Source organism: Sturnira hondurensis, unplaced genomic scaffold (assembly GCF_014824575.4).
Source record: "Sturnira hondurensis isolate 20B ecotype Veracruz unplaced genomic scaffold, ASM1482457v3 Scaffold0009719, whole genome shotgun sequence".
NCBI classification, from domain to species: Eukaryota; Metazoa; Chordata; class Mammalia; order Chiroptera; family Phyllostomidae; genus Sturnira; species Sturnira hondurensis.
In genome coordinates this window covers 13,099,643-13,121,287 of record NW_028082350.1, presented here as the reverse complement: position 1 = coordinate 13,121,287, position 21,645 = coordinate 13,099,643, and the positions used below count along the sequence as shown (strand labels likewise).

General features: G+C 46.6%; 1 protein-coding gene across 4 annotated transcripts in view; it reads left to right on the top strand.

Moving 5' to 3' along the window:
• The first annotated feature begins 149 nt into the window (after positions 1-149).
• Positions 150-21,645, top strand: part of NEK5 (NIMA related kinase 5) — a 48,192-nt gene continuing 26,696 nt past the window's right edge. For 2 of the 4 annotated variants that reach the window (XM_037057590.1, XM_037057587.1), the window contains exons 1-8: positions 150-232; positions 1,662-1,800; positions 8,547-8,643; positions 12,828-12,925; positions 14,746-14,829; positions 14,918-14,988; positions 16,135-16,221; positions 20,032-20,086. In XM_037057590.1, coding sequence (XP_036913485.1) covers positions 1,684-1,800; positions 8,547-8,643; positions 12,828-12,925; positions 14,746-14,829; positions 14,918-14,988; positions 16,135-16,221; positions 20,032-20,086 — 609 coding nt within the window. In that variant the 5' untranslated portion in view covers positions 150-232; positions 1,662-1,683. Of the gene's footprint in view, positions 233-1,491; positions 1,543-1,628; positions 1,801-8,546; positions 8,644-12,827; positions 12,926-14,745; positions 14,830-14,917; positions 14,989-16,134; positions 16,222-20,031; positions 20,087-21,645 lie in introns of those variants that run through there. The other 2 variants (XM_037057588.1, XM_037057589.1) reach the window with 2 other exon arrangements.

Below are 21,645 nucleotides of genomic sequence, written 5' to 3'. Positions count from 1 at the left end.
TGCTGCGTGTTAGGAGAGGAGATCCGAGCTAAAGCAACGGGAAGTGACACAGCTGGGTCTTCAAACTTCCTCGCCTCCCACCCCTCTTCCGGGTGGACGGTGTGGACCGGTCCTCCCAGGCTCGAGTCCTCTGCCCCGCCCAGGTTCCCTGGCACAGCTCCGCCCGGCTGTCGAGACCAGGCGCCCCGGGAACCCTGGTCCACCGGAACGCGCCTGTTGCCCCGTGGAGCAGGTAAGCAGCCGGCGGGCCACACCTGTCCCTACCCGACCTGCTCCTCCCCCTCCCACCCCAGTGCCCTCGGAGCCCCAGGGACAGGGATGGAGCCCACACTCTACGGAGAGGAGCGGTCTTCTGTGCGTCGGTCTCCATGGCAACACACCGCGCTCAATTCCCGGGCTCCAGTGAGAGCTCTGACAGCTTTCGGAATGTTCCTAAAGGAGAAAGGTTTTCCCAAACCTGGGGCTTTCACTCCCTGTTGCCACCTGTGCGGGAGCGGGCCGTCCGCCAGTTCCCGAGCTGCAGTCCCTGAGTTTTGGTCCCCTACTTGCCTGACTCAACAGCAGCCTCATGGGGTGCCCAGCTGGTGCCCAGGCCCTCCCTCCACAGTCGTCCCCGCTTCCTGCCCCTACACAAAGTGCTCAAACGCGTCACCTGCCTGCTCGCTCCATTTATAAAAGTCAGCGTTATACCCGAACGCTGGTGTAAGGGGAAATTTAAGGAAACAGTAGTTTATAATGAAGTCGCATTTCCATCTGCGAATGTTTGGTGCTGTGATAAGTAAGTACCGCTGATGTAGCAGGTGATGGTCTCGGCGACCGGGGGCAGCGAGGCCAGTGGCCGTTTGGACTTTCCCCAAACGGTGCACAGTTCTCGGTAAAGTTCCCAACAAAATGCAAAGCCCTGTCCAGGTGGCTCAGCCTCCCAATACGCCAAGATTCCGGGTCCCATTCCTGGTCAGGGCACAGGCAGGAATCAACCAATGGATGCATAAATAGGTGGAACTAAGCCATGACTCTCCTTAAAGTCAATAAGTAAAAAAAAAATTAAAAATTTAAGTGTAATCAAGCCTTGATTTACATGTAGTTGCATCCCTCTAAAATTCTTAATTACAGCCATGTAAAAAAAATACCTTGTATTTAGATGTAAAATAGAGTTGGGCCCTGGCTGCAGATAAACGGACATGAATATGTGGGGGACTTTCTAATGCTGTGGGACCGCGGGATAACCCTTTATGATGTGGACCATCCCCCTGTCACCCCGGAATCTTAGTTTCCCACCCCTCCAAATGCTTCTAAATGCCGCAGTGTCTCTCCATCTCTGCGAAGAGGGGGAAAAAACCCTCCCAAATTACCAAACGTCCGCTAGGGGGCAGTACTTCACCGCCGAGAAAGACTGGACTGTAGAACCACACCGGCAGAAGGGCCTTCCTGCTGTATGGAGGGGCGGTGCCAAAGCGGAGCTGCCCCCCAAGTCTGACCTCCAGCCGGCCGAGAAGCTCCGTTACCTGCGGCCCCCAGGAGAGTCATTTGACCGTGTACTGGGTGAGGTTGGAAGGAAAGTTTTAGCAAAATGGGTTCTTTTACTTTCGAGTGATCGATTTTCTGACTTTGTTAATGTTTGTGAAAAGTGCGCAAAAGCATTTCATTTCTCTAAATTTCAGGACCCCGCGTGCACTGGAGACCATGGATAAATACGACGTGATTAAAGTTGTCGGCGAAGGTGCCTTTGGGAAAGTGTACTTGGCCAAAGGGAGACTGGACAGCAAGCACTGTGTCATAAAAGAGATCAATTGTGCAAAGGTAGGATTAAGAAGGGCAAATTCCTGCTCACACTCAGGGGCATATTCAGCTGGCTGTTAATCCAGCATGAAAAGGAAACACAGCTTTTGTTGTTTTGTTGTAATTTTTTCATTGTTGTTTAATTACAGTTGTCCCTGTTTCCCCCCCATTACTCTCCCCTGCCCTGCCCACCTGCCACCTGCCACAATTTTTGTTGTTTTGTTTTTAAAAGTATGAAGGAGTTGACTCTTGTCCACTCAACCTCCTAAATCCATTATCCAAATGGCAACTGATGATCTTACTTTAGGGGAAAAAAAGATTAAAGTATAAAAAGAAAAGAGTTTCTGTAGCTGACTTTTCTGTTTTGCCCTAGGGTGGTGTACTTTCTGTCTTATCTCTTTTATTATTGTTGTTGTTATTATTATTATTATTGCTTTACTTTTATTGTTTACACTACCACAGATGTCCCCACCCCCCCTTTGCCCATTTCAGTGTCCCCTTCCCTGACCTTGGGTTATCATATGTTCTTTGGCTTAATTCCTTTACCTTCTTTCATCCATTCCCCCCTTCCCACCTTCCCACCTTCCCACCTTCCCACTCACAGTTGTCAGTCTGTTCCATGGGTCCAGGCCTCTGTTCTGTTTCGTTCGTCAGACCGAAAAAACTGTTTCCGTTTATATTGTTCATTAGATTCCACATATAAGTGAGATCATATGGTAGTTGTCTTTCACCAACTGGCTTATTTCACTTAGCATAATATTTTCCAGATCTGTCCATGCTGTCACTAAAGGTAAGATTTCCTGCTCTTTCATGGCCAGGTAGTAGTAGTCCACTCTGTAAACGTACCCCGGCTTTTTTATCCACTCATCTAGTGATGGGCACTTACAATGTTTCTAGACCTGGGCTATTGTAAATAACACTGCAATGAACATAAGGGTGCCTATATTCTTTCAAATTGGTGTTTGGGAGTTCTTAGGATGTAGTCGCAGAAGTGAGATGGCTGGGTCATAAGGCAGTTCCATTTTTAATATTTTGAGGAATCTCCATACTGCTTTCCCAGTCTGCATTGCCACCAACAGTGCACAAGGGTTCCCCTTTCTCCACGGCCTTGCCAGCACTTGTTGTTTGCTAATTTATTGATGATGGCCATTCTGACAGATGCAATGTGACATCTCCTTGCGGTTTTAATTTGCATCTCTCTGATGATTAGTGACATTGAGCATTTTCATGTCTATGGACCATTCGTATGCCTTCTTTGGAGAAATGTCTATCAGGCCCTTTGTCCATTTTTAATTGGATTATTTGTCTTCCTGGTGTTGAGTTATATAACTTCTTTGTATATTTTGGAAATGAATCCCTTGCCAGATGTATTATTGGCAGAGACGTTCTCCCACACAGTGGCTTCCATTTTCATTTTGCCAATGCTTTCTTTAGCCTTGCAGAAGCTTCTTATTTAGCATGATGTGGTCCCATTTGTTTATTTTTCCTTTGGGTTTGTTGCCCTGGAAGATGTATTGGCAAAAACGTTGCTACGAGAGATGGCTGAGATTTTACTGCTTGTGTTTTCTTCTAGGATTTTTATGGTTTTACAGTTTACATTTAAGTCCCTTATCCATTTTGAGCATATTCTTGCATATGGTATAAGTTGGTGGTATAGTTTCTTTCTTTCTTTCTTTCTTTCTTTCTTTCTTTCTTTCTTTCTTTCTTTCTTTTTCCTTCCTTCCTTCCTTCCTTCCTTCCTTCCTTCCTTCCTTCCTTTTCCTTCCTTCCTGTCCATCCTTCCTTCCTTTCTCTCTTTCATTCTTGTGCATGTACCTGTCCAGTTTTCCCAGCACCATTTATTGAAGAGATTGCCTTTACTCCATTGTATGTTCTTGCCTCCTTCGTCTGGCTGTCTCACGGTATTCAGGTCACCTCCACAAGGAGGTTTCCCCAAGACCAGCCTCAGTGACTCCTCATCACACCACCTACTTTTCTTGCGTTTCTTTTCTCTCTCTCTTTTTTTGCCTCCTTCCTTCCTTCCTTCCTTCCTTCCTTCCTTCCTTCCTTCCTTCCTTCCTTCCTTTGGTTCAAGAGGGAGCCACTAGCCACATGTAGCTTTGGGCGTACTTGAAATATGGTTAATGTGACTGGGGAACTGAATGTTTGCTGGTTCACTTTTTAATAACATTTATAATTACTTGGAATTACTTTGCTCACTTATTTCTTCACTTGTTTTTGTCTGTCTCCCTCAGCATGCCTGTAACAGAGTGAAATGCTAGCTCTGTCTTAATTCTAGCCTGTGTATCTCCCATGGCCTTCAGGCTAACAGCTCCTTCTGTAGATGTTAACTGGGGGAACCCTGCTGGAGGCTTGAGTTTTTGCAAAAACAACCCCTTGTCAGAAGGTGCCAAGGGCCCTCACCCACCTCTCACCTTGCCCCTCCTCTCTTGCCTTGACATAAAAGAAGCCTGAATTCTAGGCTCTCTGAAGATGGATTTGTAGAAGCCACAGGCAACCCCGTCTTCTCAATCTGGGCCTTCTCAATCAACAAACTTTTTCTTACTCCAAACTATGATGTTTTTTATATTGGCCTTTTTTTTGGTAGCATCAGGCACAGGAAACCTGTACCTGTAACACTCAGAGCACCTGGCACATAATAGGTGCTCGAAAATACTTATTGAATGCATTGAATAAGTGAAGGAACATGTATTCTTATTAGTCTAATGATTTTATAGAATAATTAAATACATTTAATTTAAAAGGAATCCTTTTTGCTAAATTCCCCGTGGTCCATGTTTATGTCACCCTCTCTAGCGATGTGTTCATCTCAAAATATATGGAGACAGCAATCTCCACTGCACGCGAGAATTAATTTCAAGGCTAGTCTTGTTGGTGGCCTCCTAGAAGACTTGTAAGTGAGAGCATCGGGGAAAAAACTTACACGTAATGTGTGCAAAATGGAGTGCTCAAGTTGCCTAATGCAAACATTGCCACTGAACCGCACACCTAAAAATAGTTAAATGTAAATTTTGTTATATTTATTCTGTTGCAATTTTTAAACTTGCCAAGAAGAAGGAGGAGGAGGAGGAGTGAGGAGAAGAGGGAAGGACTACCCAAACTCACGTTAAAGCTCAAAGTATAGATGGTCAGTGCCCAAGAGAATGCTCTGTTTACCAGCGTAGATCCCTTTTCATGGATCTGTGGCTTCTTCTCCTGAGGTCCTCTGATCCTGGTGTCCTGTCGTGGTTCCTTCTGTGACATTACTCCGCTCACTGTGTCTGGCTTCTGTGACAGCGCTTCCTCAGACCTGTCTGTCTGTCTCCTCACCCTCTGTGTGTCCTTCACCAGCTCTCCTTTCTGTTTGTACTCTGAGTGACCACCACACTTCAGTTTACCACTAAGCTGATCGCTCTGAAACTCTCCCCCCAGCCCTGTTCCCTTCCCGAGCCCTAGCCCTGCATTTCATCTGCCAGCCAGCTGTCAAGGAATGTCTCTCAGGGATCTGTTTTAGCGTAACACACTGCCTCAGTCCTGGTGGCTTACACAATAAACACCCCTTGTCTCGCGGTTTCTGGGCATCAACAGTCATGGGTGAGGCTCGTCGAGGGCCATCTTGGCAGGGATCGTGGTCGTGCTGCAGACAAAGCAGAAATTCTTCACCTTTCGAAGCCGGCCCGTGTCACCTGCTGTCTGCTGCACTGTGTTGAGGACACCAGTGTCCTCGTGCTGTCCAGGCTCAGGACCTGGGGGTCGCCTGTGAAATTTCTTGCTAAATACCATTGACCCTGTCTCTTCCTCAACTCTGCTTCCTTCCTGTGGCTCACGCCCTGGGTTACGTGGATTGCTTCTCCGGGCTCCTGCTTTTCTGCAGCGCAGTTTTGACGCCGCCGCAGCTGTGCCCCCGTCACTGGGGCGGAAATTATAAAGGAAAAGAGGGCTCAGCTTGACTACATAAAGACGTGGAACTTCTGTGAGGCAAAAACAAACAAACAAACAAAAAACCTACCATGTATAAATTGAAAGAAAATTCACAAAATGTCAAAAATATTTGCAAGTATTGACCCAAGGGTAATAGCTTTTTATAAATAAAAGAAAACCCATAACTGAAGAAGTCATTATATAGGAATTTCAAACTCATTAGTAAACTAATTAATATAAGTAAATCAGTCAGTATCACTTTTTGTTTATATTATTGGAAGGACTAAAAAGAATATCCCAGTAGGGGAGAGCAGGTGGGAAGGTAAATTGGTACCATCTGGAGGGGGATTTATCCAGATGTATCCAAGCCTTGGAAGGAACCATTCCCCATCTGCATTACTGACAAGGAGTAGCGTCCATACTGTGCTGTAAATCTTTCAAAAGATCGGGCCACACCACATTGTATGTGCATGGGGGGCAGGTGTCCTGTGAATACACACACACACACAACATTAGCAGAAGTCATTGCTGTCATTCTGCACAGTCAGAAATTCAATATGGAGCATATATTATATATTATGTTTTTAAAATTATGAGTTGTATTATTTGTATAAGCATAAAAAGCAATCTTCATGTTGAAAAAGAAAATGGACCCCCCCGCCACTCACACACACACACACACACACACACACACACATCCTAGGATCCAGTGGTTCTACTTTTGAGAGTTTATTCCAAAGAAATATCCAGAAACGTATAGACAGTTAGGAAATGCCCATATGACAAAAAGATTAAAAAATGCACTGTTTTTGCCTAGGTGGAATCTGAGATTGTTAGTCACTTTTTGCCAGGGACTTTTGTATTGTTTCACTCTTCTGATCAGTTTTTTTTTTTTAATCATCCAGTCCCACTTTAGTTCATAAGCAGGAACTGTAACATAGGAGAGGCTAGGCAGCTTGCTAAGGGCCACGCGGCCAGTTAGGCACGCAGCCCAGACTCCAGCCGTGAATTTACTCCAGGTCCTTTCCATCGTGCCTGGGAGATTCGTGCTTGTCTTTGCTGCTTTTGCTCCACCTCCTTCTTTGCTTTTTAACTGCTGTTCTGTTACAGTTGTCCCAGTCCCCCCACCCTGCCTTTGCCCTCTTCTGCCCAGCACACCCCGATTCCCACAGGCCATCCCCGTACCATCAGCCACGTCCACGGGCCATTCACACATGCTCTTCGACTAGTCCCTTCCCCTCCTTTCCAGCCTGGCCCCCTCCCCATCCCCAGATTAGTTCTGACACCCACTCTGACTTGTTCCAAATTCTGTTTCTAGCCTCCTCTCCATGTCCCCCTCTGTTTAGTTCACGTACAAATCCTTCTGACCCCAGCTCCTGCGCTTCTCTGTGGGGCTCCTCCTTCAGAGAAGGTGGAAGTTGGCCCACCCATCTCCAGCCATCAAGGTCCCACTTGGTCGAGGCTGAGCTCGAAGCACTGACCCGTCTTCCTCTGCAAACACCAGAGCTTTTTACCGGCACCGCTGCAGTGGCACCGATTGCTTTCTGCTTCGGCGGGCTTCAGCTGTTCACCCTGTGTCCCCTCCCCCTTCTTAAACGGTGTGTCCCGTGCAGGCAGAATCCGGATCTGCAGGCAGAATCCGGGTCTGTGTGTCCTGCTCTTCCACACAGCACCTAACAATGCTTCGCATCAGCAGGTGTTCAAGTAACTCTTGCTGCGTAAATGATTCGATCCACAGCTGCTTTTGGCTCTGCTGTTCAGCCGCTGCATCCTTAAGAAGTACAAGGCTGTTTTCTCCTGGTGCTGAACATTTCGTAGGTCATCAAATGAGAGTCGTTAGAGTTATCTAAATGTCGCTTATGCAAAATCAATATCCCACATTAGGTGATTCGGTAAAACAAAATCGCACATTGACAATAACCCTTACAGCCCAAGAATACCGCCCATCAATAGCACGAATAGCACACTGAAACAAGAGGGACATCGCTCAGACGTTCAGACCCAAGTCACTTTGGCCGGACTAACTTACGTTCTCTCATCAAGTACAGTAAATTTAGCACAGCCACTGACAACACGGTTTTAGGAGCAGCCTCCCAGGCTTCCACCAGCCTTCCGGTGCAGCGCCCGCGGTGAAGTGGTCTGGAGCTCCCCACCCCCGTTCACACATCGCACATGAAACAATTTTAGTTCATGATTACACTTGTTCACATATTTTTATTGGCCAAATGGGACGCCACTGGTGACAAAGGTTAACAATTCAAGCAAGTTTTTGAAGTGTATCCTCATTTGTTTAGTTGCATTTTTACTCACCCCCTTCCCATTTAAATTTTCTCATTGTTTTTGCCTCATGTGTGTGTGTTTGTGTGTATCTCTTAATTTACTCTTATAATTATACCTGCTCTTCCTACTTTTGTCTTTTAACCCTTATAGTGGTGTTAGTGTTGGTGAATCCACTGCTTTTATTGTGTGTTTGCCTTTGTCACTGGGGATTTTTTCCTTTGTGAATTTTTTTAAATCACAATTTCTTGTTCTTAAAAAAGATCCTTTAGCATTTATTGTAATACTGGCTTGGTGTTGAAGAACCCCGTCAGCTTTTTCTTGTCCAACTGAGCTTTCGATATAGCAAAACTTCACCAGAAATATTTATTTACTTATTTTTGTTTATGAGTTTCTGTGACACACCACTGATTAGATCCAGGGCCCTTTGCTAATTCTAGAAACTTCATTTCTGGAGGTTGAGAGATCCATTTCAGAAGTGCCGCCTGGAGCCAGTGAAACCCTGGAGAACTTTGGTAGGAGGGAGCAGGAGGTGTGTTGCGGAAAGCAAGTCATCTTCACGGACTATTTTGTCTCTTAATACAATTTAGATGCCCGTCCAAGAAAAAGAAGCTTCCAGGAAAGAAGTCATCCTTCTGGCGAGGATGAAACATCCTAACATTGTAACCTTCTTCAGTTCGTTTCAAGGTTTGACTTTCTAGCATTCTTAAAGTATTTTAATAAACTGTTGTCATACAGAATTCTATAAGATACGTTCCTGAGAACGGTGCATAGTCTTTGTGAATGGGCTCATTTTTCCATGTATTTAAATTGTCATCTGAGACATAATCGCTATTTCTGTTCCAGTGAACTTTCGTAGGCAGCTTTCCTAAGCATTTCTTTCCGTCTCCCCTTAATTCTTACTCCCTCCACTAGTTGATGGTGTATTAGCTTTGCCGCAGTGATGGCACCCACATTTCTACGGCTACAACAATGTGCATCTGTTTCTCATTCGTTCCATGCCAGCTGTGGGTGGTCTGGGGTCTTAAGTCTGGGGTCCAGGCTGGAGGGGCAGCCCAGACATGGGGCACACTGTTCTTTTGGGCAAGGGAAAAGGGCAAGACACCAGTGCCCACCACACTGCCAGCCTCTGTCTTGCCGGGGTGCGGCATGGCCCTCCTTTTCCCTCTGGGCTGACCTTCCTGTCACAAAGCAGCTGTGCAGGTAACCTTGATAATGGAGTTGTGGGGGAGTGGGTGCTGCCATGGGACTCCCCCAAGCCTGCAGCAACAGGTGGGGCTGTCCAGTCCTCTTACAGAGAGGCAGCTCACAGCCACGCACCGTGGTCAAGCAAGTGGTCAAAACAGAAGGGAAAACTGTAAGGAGGCAATCCCTTCAGCTGAGCACCTAGACACAAGGTCTACTCTGTCTCCACCCATCACCCTGCTCCAAAGGTAGGCACAAAACGAAGCAAGTGATCTGATGGACATGAGAAGAGCATCGCTCAGAGATCGTTCAGTCAGTCAACAAACGTTTATCCAGTGCTTACTGCATGCCAGGCATTGCTCTAGGTGTCAAGTGTAGAGCAGTGAGCAAACCAGGTGAACATGCCTGTCCTCGTAAAGCTTGTGTCCTAGTGGGAAGAGACAGATGAGAAACACACACAGTGCGTCAGGTGTTTATAGGCTGTGGATGCCCAAGTTCACTGGGGACGGGAGGGCGGTGCAGTCCCAACTCAGCCCTCAGCACAGAGGGAGCTCAAAGGCACAGGCTGTGAGAATTCCAGAGCAAGAGCGTCACCCAGATATCTTCAAGCGTCATCAGGGGCCGAGGATCAGTAAACCAATGAGCATACACTGTATTTTGCGCTGTTGCACTGTGCTGGGCACTGTGTTTCTTATCAGAGAAAACCACTGCGTTCAAAATGGCTCTCTGTGTGCATTCAACGGCTGGGCATTCGGAGGGTTTCTGAGAACCTTCTGGGGTCTCCCTGGGAGCCGAGTGGACACAGACTGTGAGGGGATTCACAGAGAGGAGAAAGTGTAGAGAGTCAAGTTTTTATTCGTCCTCCGAGAAAGGAGAGGAGCGTGGTGTGGGGGGTTACACCCGCATCCAAAGGGTGGGGGCTTTGAGTTTTTGTTGGATTAGGGTGGGATTGCAGAAGGGTGGAGGTTACCGGGGTGCGGCCCCTGGACAGTTGGGGCGTCGTTAACACAATGGTTTGTCCCGATGTTATCTTCCTGCTTTCCAGTCATTTCCAGTCCTGGGGACACAAGCTCAGAAAAGTCAAATGGCCGTCAAGTTTACCGAGGTCACCGGCCTGCTGGGCAAATGGTACCACGACAGGAAAGGGGGCTGGCTGTGTGCTTTCACCCAGGAGCAGGGGATCCCCTTGGGTCAGGAACTTTTAGGGGGCAGCCCCTAACTTGCGTGCCCGCATTCCCCCTCACCCCTAACACAGCCACCCTAAGACCATCTTTATTTTCCTCATTATTTCAACTGTTCCTGGGACTCCTCCACCTGGCCATGTGCCCCTCGTCCCAGGCATTCTCTGAGATCACAGTTCATGTGACAGCCCCTTTTCCTGATCCTGCCCAGCGCTTTGTGCTTGTATTGACTTGTCTGCATATAGCTGTTTGTGTAAGCACCTACGAGCTGGTGTAATAGTTGTCTCCCTTTTAGAGGACACTTAGTGGATTCTTTTGCTCACCACTTGGTCCTCAGCATCTAGCACATAGTAGGTGCTCACTACGTGTTTGCGGAATGACTCCATGGATGGGACCCCCCCCCTTAATAGACTGGAATATGTCTTTTTACCATGGAAAATGGATATTTGAGGACAGAAGTTCCCTGGATACTCTTATCAAGTTAGAGGTCATTATTACAGTGTCAGTAACCTCTGCTGAGTGTGCTTGTGTTATAAGCTGAAATTGTCTTACAACAGCTCTTTAATTTTTTAAGTTAGAGAACCTCTGTATTTGGAAAAACAAGAGCTATTGTGATGCCTTTGAGTTTCCTGGAAGCTTGTTGGGACTTGAAACACCAGTTGACCTGAAAGCCCGCAGCGTTCTCAGAGCACCTGTTACGGAGCTGAAGCCTCCGCTGCCCTCAGAGAGCATGGCTGGGACAGAACCCTGGCTCTGGTTCATTAAGTGTTTGTCTGCGGAGAGTATGGAAGGGTTACAGCTTTGAAGCAATGTACACAAAATAGGGAGGATGTGGGGAGATATTCCCAAGGCTGAACCAATTCCCCTTAAATTCCTCCAGTAAATATTTATCCAGCCTGTATCACAGACCAGACATGTTCTAGGTCTTGGGGATGCATCTCCGTGAACAAAGGAGGCAACAGTCCCTGCGGGTTGTTTTCGGCTGCTGTGCAACAATGACCTCCCATTTAGCGGCTCCCACCAGCTCCCACGAGTCGCGGCCCCACTTGCCTCCAGGTGAGAAGTCTGGGCTTGACGCAGCTGGAGTCCCTGCTTGGGGCCTCTCTCACAGAGTTGAAATCTGAGGCCCGGGGTTCTCTCCCAGGCTTGTTCAGGTTGTTGGCACAGTTCGTTTACTTGCCGTTGAGAGCTGAGGGGTCTGCGTTTTTGCTGGCTGTTGACTAGGGTGTGGCTCCGTGTCTAGAGGCCCAGTTCTCTCTCCTTCCCAGTGGCCCTGTAGGAGGCCCTCTCCTACTTGGACTCACACTTTCTGTGTCCCTGGCCTCTACACCCAGATAGAAATGGCTCCTGCGATTCAGTCAGCCCACCTGGATAATCTCCTTTCCTATTGACTCAAAATCAGCTCACTGGTAACTTGCATTAAATGAGCAAAACCCCCTTTGCTAGGCCTGGGAAGGCTCACGGAGTCGCTGTGAAAGCACGAGGCAAGGGCACACTGCGAGCCCTCTGATTGGAACACCGAGTATTCTTTCTCCCACGGCTACCCTCCTTCATTACTTCCAGCTTCCAGGAGTCGAGGGAGAATTTACGGAGAGTCTGCACGATCCTCTGAGAGCCTGCCCAGTGGTTCTCCCTCCCAACAGGGGAGTCAGTGACTTCCTGGCTCTTCACTTTTACCCACTCCTTTAAGGCCTTTGGTGTAGCTTTGGTGGAAATAATCACATCTTTCTTTTTCCATTCCTGTTTCATCGGTTGTGTGATAATTACGATAACAAGCATAATTGGCGTACACGGACTTGGGGACGGGCACAGTGATGTCGGTGAGAATCGGTGGGCGCTGAGGGACCCGGCTCACTGTGTCTGGCTCGCAGCCCCCAGTGGCCGGCTGCCGCGGGCCGGCTGCAGTGGGCCCCCGCGTTGGGGCGTGCCCCTTCCTCTAGTGAGTAGGCCGGGCAGAGGGTGGTTGGAACAGCGGTTATTCTCAACAACGAGGTTGAATGTGTCGTGTTAATAAAAGTTAATACCCAAGTTCAGAATGGGTCTGTTTGTCCTTCCGGGGGTGCTGGGAAAGACTCACAGCTGCTGTTCTGCTGCGGGCTTCTCATCTCTTGCTGGAATGTAGCCAAGGTTAACGGAACTGTCATAAGCTGTGAGCGCTGCTCTAAGCATCCAACGTGGCTTCACTCAGTTAAATCATTACAACAATCTTAAGAGGAGTTTCTATATCACTATATTCATTTCACAGATGAGGCACGAGGCACAGACACATTAAAATACGTTGCTTACAGTCACAGAGTTAAGAAATGTAGGTGGTGAAGCGAGATTAGAACCCATCTATCCTGAGTCTCTAGCCAGAGAATTTAAATATGGGTATGTATGAAATATATATGTATAGGCATATAGATGCTATATTTTCCTGTAATACTCTCCACCTTCTCGAAACACGAACGTTGAGTAAGCACGGGCAGTGCTTCTGGAACCCAACGGCAGTGCCTTCTCTTACAGAGAGCGACAGGCTGTTCATCGTGATGGAGTTCTGTGCCGGAGGGGACCTCATGGGGAGGATCCGCAGGCAGCGAGGGGTGTTGTTCAGTGAAGACCAGGTAAACAAACACTCCTAGTCGGCCTTTCCATTGCGTTCATCATGCCGGGCGTCATGGACTGTGTTTAGGTGAAGCATGGTGTCTGGTAAAGACTCCAAACCCACAAAACAGTGATCAGTGCTCTCGACAGATTTCGTCCACAACGTGTTTGCAATTACATGTCCGTTGAATCTTCTTTTGAGAGTAAAGTTTGCTTCCGAAAAGAGAATGTCTTGTTTTTAGACAGTCTCATGTAGGATGCCCCTGAGATCAGTTTTCATGGCTTAAAAAAAAAATCTGAGCATGGATGTTCCTTGGCAGTTTAAAATAGCTATAGGTGGGCTCTTCTTCCTCTGGGTGTTTGGTGACCTGCGTTGAGACAGCCGTCCTGCTTTGCTGGGCAGGATAGAAGCTCTTCTTAGCGGTGGCTCTTTAGTTTCATTGGTTATAAAGAGACCGGAGCCGAAAGGTGAGGAATAGGGGCCTCCATTCCCATTTTCTCTTTGCACAAATACTTTTTTTCCCCTGTACTCTGAGCTTCCTTCGGACACCCCTTGGAAGGAGACAGGTACATGTGTATGGAGAGGAATCGGAACCAGGCCTCATGTGGTTGGTGGGAAACACCACCTGCCTTGAGCAGTGCCCGGGAACGGCCCGGCGTCCTCTTCGGGCCGCTGGTTTCTTTGCTGTACCCTAGCCTTTGAGAGCAGCGTGCCCATGTGACTTCTTCCTAGAGTTAAAATGTCACATGTAGAATGTAGAAATGATTAAAGAATCAATATCTCTACCCTCTGCTAACTCAATCTAGCATTTTTCCTATGCTCATTCACATTGTATATTAAATGCCCTGTTTGTGGGAACCCTGCTTCCCATCTAGGTATTATTTTGCCATATTTTATTTTAAAATACTGTTCTCTATAAAATTTTGAATTACATTTCCCTTTGTTGGGTAAGAATGAAAATTACAGCTGAATCTTAGTATCTGGGATATAGCTTTTTTCCAATTGTTTTCCTCTTTCTGTATACTTTGGCAGACAGAACAAATGAAATTTTAGAGTAGTTTAAATAAATCTCTATAGGCATAGAATACATTTTACTAAAGTGGGTCATCTAAGTAGTACCATGACTAACAAAATTAAGCTTTAGCCCTGGCTGGTGTGGCTCGGTGGGCTGAGCACCAGCCTGGGAACCAAAGGGTTGCCAGTTTGATTCCCAGTCAGGGCACATGCCTGGGTTGCAGGCCAGGTCCCTGGTAAGGGGTGCACGAGAGGCAACCATATATTGATGTTTCTCTCCCTTTCTTTCTCTCTCCCTTCCTCTCTGTCTAAAAATAAATAAATAAAATAGTTTTTAAACGTTTTTTTAAAAGAAAAGAAAATTAAGCTTTAAAAAAATTACAAGTAACTTTTTGTGGTTATGTTATATACACCTATAGGTATTTCACTAAAAATTTAATAACCTCCCATACTGTCCTTTCCTTCTTTTTTCTTTCTCTGCCCTGGCATCCTTCCACTGAAAGAAAATCGGCGGCACCAGGGTTATCAGGAATCAGGGCTGCTTGTCCCCCGTCCTGCTGCCTGGTATCAGGAGAAAAGGAAATGGCGAGCTGCCCCCCTCTCTCTTCTGCTTTCATTTGTCTCTCATGTTTGTGGAGTTCCCTCTGATACCAACACGTGCGGCTTGCTTTTCATGCCTGCATTTTGCTGGGTGATACTTCGATTGGCTTCGTTCAGATAAATGCACAAACTTAAATACGGTGCTCCCTGCGTTTTGCACATTATCATGAAGATACTTCAGTGACACCAGATACTCACAGGTTTTGTCTTATGTTCCCTCGGCAGATTCTGAGCTGGTTCGTGCAGATTTCTCTGGGGCTAAAACACATTCATGACAGGAAGGTCTTACACCGGGACATAAAGACACAGGTAACAGCTCGGAGAGAGGACAGGGACAGGACTGACCTTTCGTTTTCTTGAAATCTCACAAACAACATGGCATTTTCTCCACTTATAGAACATCTTTCTTAGCAAGAATGGAATGGTCGCAAAGCTTGGGGACTTTGGTATAGCGAGAGTCCTGAACAAGTAAGTACTTTAAAAAATGATTTTTTCTTTTTTTAACAGCCATATATATATGGCTTTTAAAAGATATTAAAAGCTTGCTTTCCAAATATTTTTATGACTGTTTATATAAACCCATTAAATAATTCAGATGAAAAATAAATAAATCATTCAGATGGTACTTTATCTGAGATTAAAATTCCCAAGATAAATCTTGGCATAATGGAATGGTCATGGCAGTGTTTTATAGTGTGATCTAAACTTATCAAATGAGGGTGGGCGTGGCAGGGGAGAGCAACAGGGGGGAATTGGGACAATTGTATTGAACAACACTAAAAATTTTTTTTAAAGTATACTGATCAAATGAGCTGTGACTTTAATGTGAGAATTTAGTGAGAATTTAATGAGACAACCAAGTTTACGTGTGCTGCAGGCAATATATAGTTCTGACTGCTTTGAAAGACAATTTGGTGGTGATATGAACAGATTTTTAAATGTTGCATTTCTAGTATTTTGTCCTAAGGGGATAATGTAAAATTTGTAATAATTTAAATGCCTAATCATTGGGAAATTGTTAAATGTGATAAAGCTTGCTCTAGCCAGTACCCAAATGTTATATGGCCATTAACATTCATGATGTTGAAGACTTCTTAATGAAGTGAGGAAATATTTGTTACATCAGGTAAAAAAGAATGTAATTCTGAGTTTTAAATACACTATGATCACAGTATTGTGAAAAATATGCATGGAAAAAGGTAGGGAGGCAATATATCAGAATTTAAACAAAGGGACTCTGGATAATTATTTTTCTTCCATATTCTCTTTCGTATTTTCCAAATTTGAGTCACGAGAGTGCATTTCTCTGATCATTGGAAAGAGGGGACTCTCCCGGTGTCTGGGGAATTGTTGTGATATGACAAGTGTGCCTCTGTATGGGGGCTGTAGGCCCTAAAATTTTTTAATGTGTAGATTTTGAGGAGCTGAGTTGTAAGTTTAAAAGCCAGCTATTTTTATTACTCTATTATAAATGCACAATCTGTTTTCATTTATTTTAATATGTGCGTCAAATTTTGTTACCCGTTTTTACACTTTTTCTTGTGTGTTCATATCTTAAGCCGTTTTTCACTCGTAATAAACCACGTTATTTTACTATTTACTATAATTTACCAGTTCCATGGAACTTGCCCAGACTTGTGTTGGAACCCCTTACTACCTGTCTCCAGAGATCTGCCAGAATAAACCCTACAACAATAAAACGTGAGTGGCTGACTCTTGGTTTGAAAGTCTCAGAAAAATCTGATGGACTCTCTCTTATGGTACTTCTGTGATTTCATTTTCTTCACGTGTGAAATGAATGTCCCAGTGACTGTCTGCCACTTTGGTGTTCCCGGAAGCTTTTGAACTTACTTAGAAAAAGACAAACTCTCTTTATTTAAAGGAACCAGGGAGAGCCAGGACCGTGTTAAAAACTGCAGGCATTGTGACGTCCGTCTTTGTGTCTGACGTCCAGACTGTTGTGGAAGAACAGACTTCCCTCCACCCTCACAATCCTCTGGCTGGTCTAATAACCAAACAGACATTGAGACCGATTAGCAAGAGAAAATATCCAAATTTATTGCGTACATGTGTATGGGAACCCCACACACAAGAGTGTCAGGGACCCCACAGGCAGGAGAGGCTCAGGGACCGAAAGAGAACACCAAATGGTACACAAGCCATTCTGAGCTAGGGATGAGGTGAGGTGTCTGAGGGATAAGACAAGGGTGGGCCTTTAGTGAATAGGAGTTTGCATGGCCCTACAGATGGGCCAAAAGAAGTTATCTTTGGTAACAGGTTGTTATGAGCTGGGCCCCTAATTTAAGTTCTCCTAGGTACTTGGAGGGAGGGGCAGAAGTCTCTCTTGAGCCTGTAGCCAAAGTTGCCTTTAGCTCAAAGTAATCTGCATACCACTGAGTCGCATCTTGGGGTGGCTCATTTGGAACCCCCACAATACCTTCTAAGCACTGTTGACTTCATTGCAGAAAAGTGTCACAGGTGGGCACCATAGAGGGCCGTGTGGTCTGGTGACAGAGTACTGGATTAGGAGTGCAGAATCCTAGTTTTATGTAGGAGTTCAGAATGAGTCCCCCCAAGTGGCACTTCTGTGGTGTGTGCATTGGTTTTGAGCTAAAGGCAGCCAAGCCCCTGTGGGCTCAATAGAAACTTTTCTCCGCACAATTATGAGGAAGAATTTAAATTAGGGGCCTTGCCCATAACAAGTCACCAGAGATAACCTTTTTTGACCTGTCTATAGGGCAAGGCAAACTTCTTGATTTTGATTACTCGAAATCTGTTCTTATCATCCTGCAGTTGGCGCAGTGGCACACTCCGTGCCCCCTGGGCAAGATGGCAGCAGGAGGGAGCACTACGCTGAGTGTGGGCAAGGCCAGCAAAAGTAATTGGTTAAGGGAAAAGCCCTCCTGCCTGGCTTCCAGTCCCTGATTGGGGGTGGGGCCAGGGGAAGGCAGGCACAAGTGCCATAGAGGTCAAAACAGTGGCAGGGGGCGGTCCTGTGTCAGAGACCCATGCCAGTCTAGCCTGGGGGAAAGAAGGGATTGGTTGAGAGGCCAGACCCTCCTGGTTCACGCGGAGTTTGGGCTGAGAAAAAGCACCTGGCTCCGCCCACACGGGTAACATATAAACCCAGGGGAAGGACCAGACGCTCTCTTGGCCCACCTTGCAAAGTACTGGCTGATGCATTCGCAGGAACTTGCAGCCCTGCCAGCTGTGTGGCCAGTGGGGGCACCACCAACAAAGGCAGACTCCAGGAGGGAGCCTGGGGCTGGACAGCTGCCTGCTTAGCCGCCTTGGGCTCCAAAGGACAGAATTCTGGGAGTGGGAATTCTGGGAGTGGGAACTCTGGGCACTGCCTTGGGTTTTGGTCTTGCCGGAAATGGCGGGGATTTGCCTGTATTTTGTGGAAGAGATGAGCCTGCCATGCTCCTGAACTGTGCAGCGTTTGATAAAGACCTCTCCTTTCTCATCAACCGCTGCCTCTGGAATTCACCTGTGGGCGGTGACAGGCAGAGGAGTCCCCACTTTGGTTCAGTAACACAGTGGCTTTCCTTCCCTCTGAAACCCCAAGGTACCTTACCTCATGCATAGCTCAGAATGTCGTACACACCTCATTTTCTCTTTCTCTCTCTGAGCCCCCATATACTGGGGTTCCCATATGTACAGTTAAATTTGGTGATTTTCTCCTGTTCATCTGCCTCATGCAGATTTGATCATGAGACCAGCTGAAAGAACCTGGAGGGTACAGGAGAGTTCCTTCCCTCCCCACCCTTGGCTGTGTCACCCACTCGACCAAGTCAGTTGACCTGTGACAACGAGAGCTTTGGCTAGGTAATCACTGAAGTGTTCCCCACCTTTAAAACCCAACTAGTTTTCAGGGCCTAGTTCCCAGGAGTGATATTAATGCACACAGCGATGAAAGATGAAGATGAGGTTGTTTTTTTTTTTTAAGGGGAAGGAAAAAAAAATGTCCCTTCTCAAAGTGCGGCTGCCATTTAAGCCGGTTGGACCAGCACAAAACTGAATTCCTTTTGCGAGTTAATTGTCCATTCGTTGAGGGAAATACCCAAGGGCTATGTGGCTGTTTGACTTTGACAGATAGGTAGACAGCAAAGCCCAGCTGGTAGGGACTTACAAAAAGAATAGCAAACATTGCTCTGCCTAATAAGGGCGGAGGCCCTTTGGGGCGCAGTGCCCTGGTCGCACCAGGGGTCTGTGCCTGCAGCTCAACAGGGACGCTGCAAGCGGAGGGCTGGGTGGATGGTCGGACTGTCCAGAGCAGGTTAGTGCTGCTGCTGGTGGAGAGCCCTGGGTTAGCAGCACTGATTTGTTTCCTTGGGCTATTTTTTAAGAATTTAGGTCAACGTTCAGATATGTTGATCTGGTGCTTCTGAGAATTAGAAGATTTTAGCAGCTGTCGACTGCCCCCTGTGGACCAGGAAAACTGTTCCCAGGCTCACCACAGCTGCCACCACGCACAGGGAGGCACACGGCACGAAAAAGCTTCCCTCGAAGGCCCACGTGGCTTCTTCCTTCCCCATGGAGCCTCTGCAGGCTCGGGATTTACCACCCGGGCTACTGAGGGCACTCGGGGCACAGGAGGAGCTTGGGCCTGGGGAAGACGACGACGAAATTCTGGATGGCGGTGGAAAGTTGTTGTGAGTTTCTAGAAACTCTAGGAAAGGTCTAGAAACCAGTTAGAAGTGGTTTCTTATTTCCTATGCAAACCTTTGGCCTCTCTACCCCTGTGACACACGCTCAAAGGAAGTGTCGCCAAATAGCAGAGGCGTTTATCTCACTTGCCGGAATCCTTCCTGTTCTGACTTTAACTTCTCACTTTCTTGACTTCTCATCATATATTTTTTTGGTCTCTTAGATGAATACCTTTTGTTCTAGAAGGTACCTCCTTATTAAACCAATCACATAGAAATACATGGGCATGAGGAAATGCGGACAACTGTAATTGAACAACAATGAAAAAATGTTTTTAATAAAAAAATAAAAGATAAAGAAATACTAAGAGCGACTCTCGGATCGTATATTGTAAGCACATTTCCCAAGTTCATTGAGTGCCAGATGCCATGTCCATCACCTCATATGCTTTCGATCCTGTCAGTAGCCTTGAGTAGAGTGTGCCTTGCTCAATCAACCAAACTCTACCTCTCGAATCAGAACAAATTCATGTTTGAGCCCTGCCCCCCTCTGCCACAGGCTCAACATTTCATAAACGTTTTCTTTTGAGCATATGATGTCAAAGTAAGTGTTGGGCCTTCGGATGGTAGCAAGTTTGCATACTGTTTCTCTGCTAGGATTCTGACAAACTACAGATTGTTTTTATTTCACCTCTTATGTTAGTGAGAATAAGCATTGATAATGTACCTGAAAACATTTCTAAAAATTAGTCAGCCTGTGCAAAACGGTAAAAATACACTAATATAAAGCACTGCAAGGATACTAAAGGTTTTGTTAAAAACTGTGGATAATTTCTACAATGTAAACTCCTGTCTTCTCTAGGGATATTTGGTCTCTTGGCTGTGTTTTATATGAGCTCTGCACACTCAAGCATCCTGTAAGTATGTTAATCATTCGATTAGTGTTTAATTATTGAAACTATATAAAATAAACTCACTTCTGAAAGAAAAAGATTAATGTTTGGTTTTACTTGAGTGTTAAAAATTAGGTGGGCATGCCCTGGCTGGGTGGCTCAGTTAACTGGAGCATTGCCCTGTACCACAAAAGGCCGTGGGCTGGTCGGAGCATATACCTAGGTTTTGGGTTCCATCGTGGTAGGGGTGCGTGCAGGAGGCAACCAATGGATGTTTCTCTCTCTCTCTCTCTCACTGCCTTCTTCTCTCTCTCAAATTGATATGAGTAAACATCCTCTAATTTTTTTTTTAATTATGTGGACTGGCTATTAAGAAGAATGATAGGTCTATATAGGCTGACATGGAAAGATGTCCAAGTTGTATTATAAAGTTAAAATTCCAAGCAGGAGAATAGTATATGTAGCACATTTCCATCGAGAATAAACCATGGGGATATATATAATCAGCAAAGGAGAAGCATGGGGTGCGTGGGGTGAAGGCTGTGGGAAGGTGAGAACAAGCTTCTAAGAGCCTTGCCCCCCAGAGCCACACAGGATGCACCGATTCTTCCAGCAGCAAGTTGCGACAGCAGGTACGACATGTCAGGTACCAGGGAAGCCCATTGGAGACCCAGTGCCCAGGCGTTGGTTGCAGACTGGTCACGTAGGTGCCCTTTGCCTGGCCTGCACCACCCTTCCAGACGCCCGGGGAGAAAGCAGGGGTTCAACCTAAATAGCGTTTCCACGAACAGTGCAGGTGGAGAGAGCCACGCTGAGCGGGGACTGGTGGGGGCTCTCCGGAAACCTGAGTTCCCAGATGTCGGCCAAGAGCCAATATTGTAAATAGGCCGTTGTAAGGAGAGCGGTCTCAGGCCTGCTGTGTTAACTGTTTTCTACTCTGCCGTCACCAATGTCTTCATCGTTATTATCGGCCAAGGTCACATGGCTGGTAAGGGCCTTACCAAAACCTGCATCTTTAATGCCACTCCTTGCTGCTGAGCATTATAACTGACGTCGGCGATCCAGTCTGGGAAATGTGTCGGCAGGGGATTTTGTCGTTGTGTGAACATTACGGAGGGCGCTTACACAAGCCGAGGTGGCGCAGCCCCCTCCACACCTTGGCTCCATGGTGCAGCCTGTAGCTCCTACTGCAGGGAATGCTGTAGGCTGTTGTAACACGACGGTATTCGTGCACCTAAACAGCTAAACATAAAAAAGGTACAATGAAAGTAAGATGTAGAAGATGAAGTGTGTGTTGGCATGCGTGTGGGTGGGCGGGGGTGGGTTCCCGGGCTCCCCTCCTGTTCAGCCCGCACCCCTTGCTCATCACCAGCTCCAGGCCCCAGCCGTGGGTGGGCATGGGCAGGTGCACAGCACGCTGAGCCCCCTCATCTATTTAAACCACCCAGAGCTGGTGGTAAGTTCAGCACCGAAGTTGGGTCCAGCCTTTTCCCTCAACACTGCAAACAGACTGTTTGCTTGTCATCCGTTACATCCTGGTTGGGCCCCTGCTCTGTGTGTAGCCCGTGGTTGGGCGAGACACT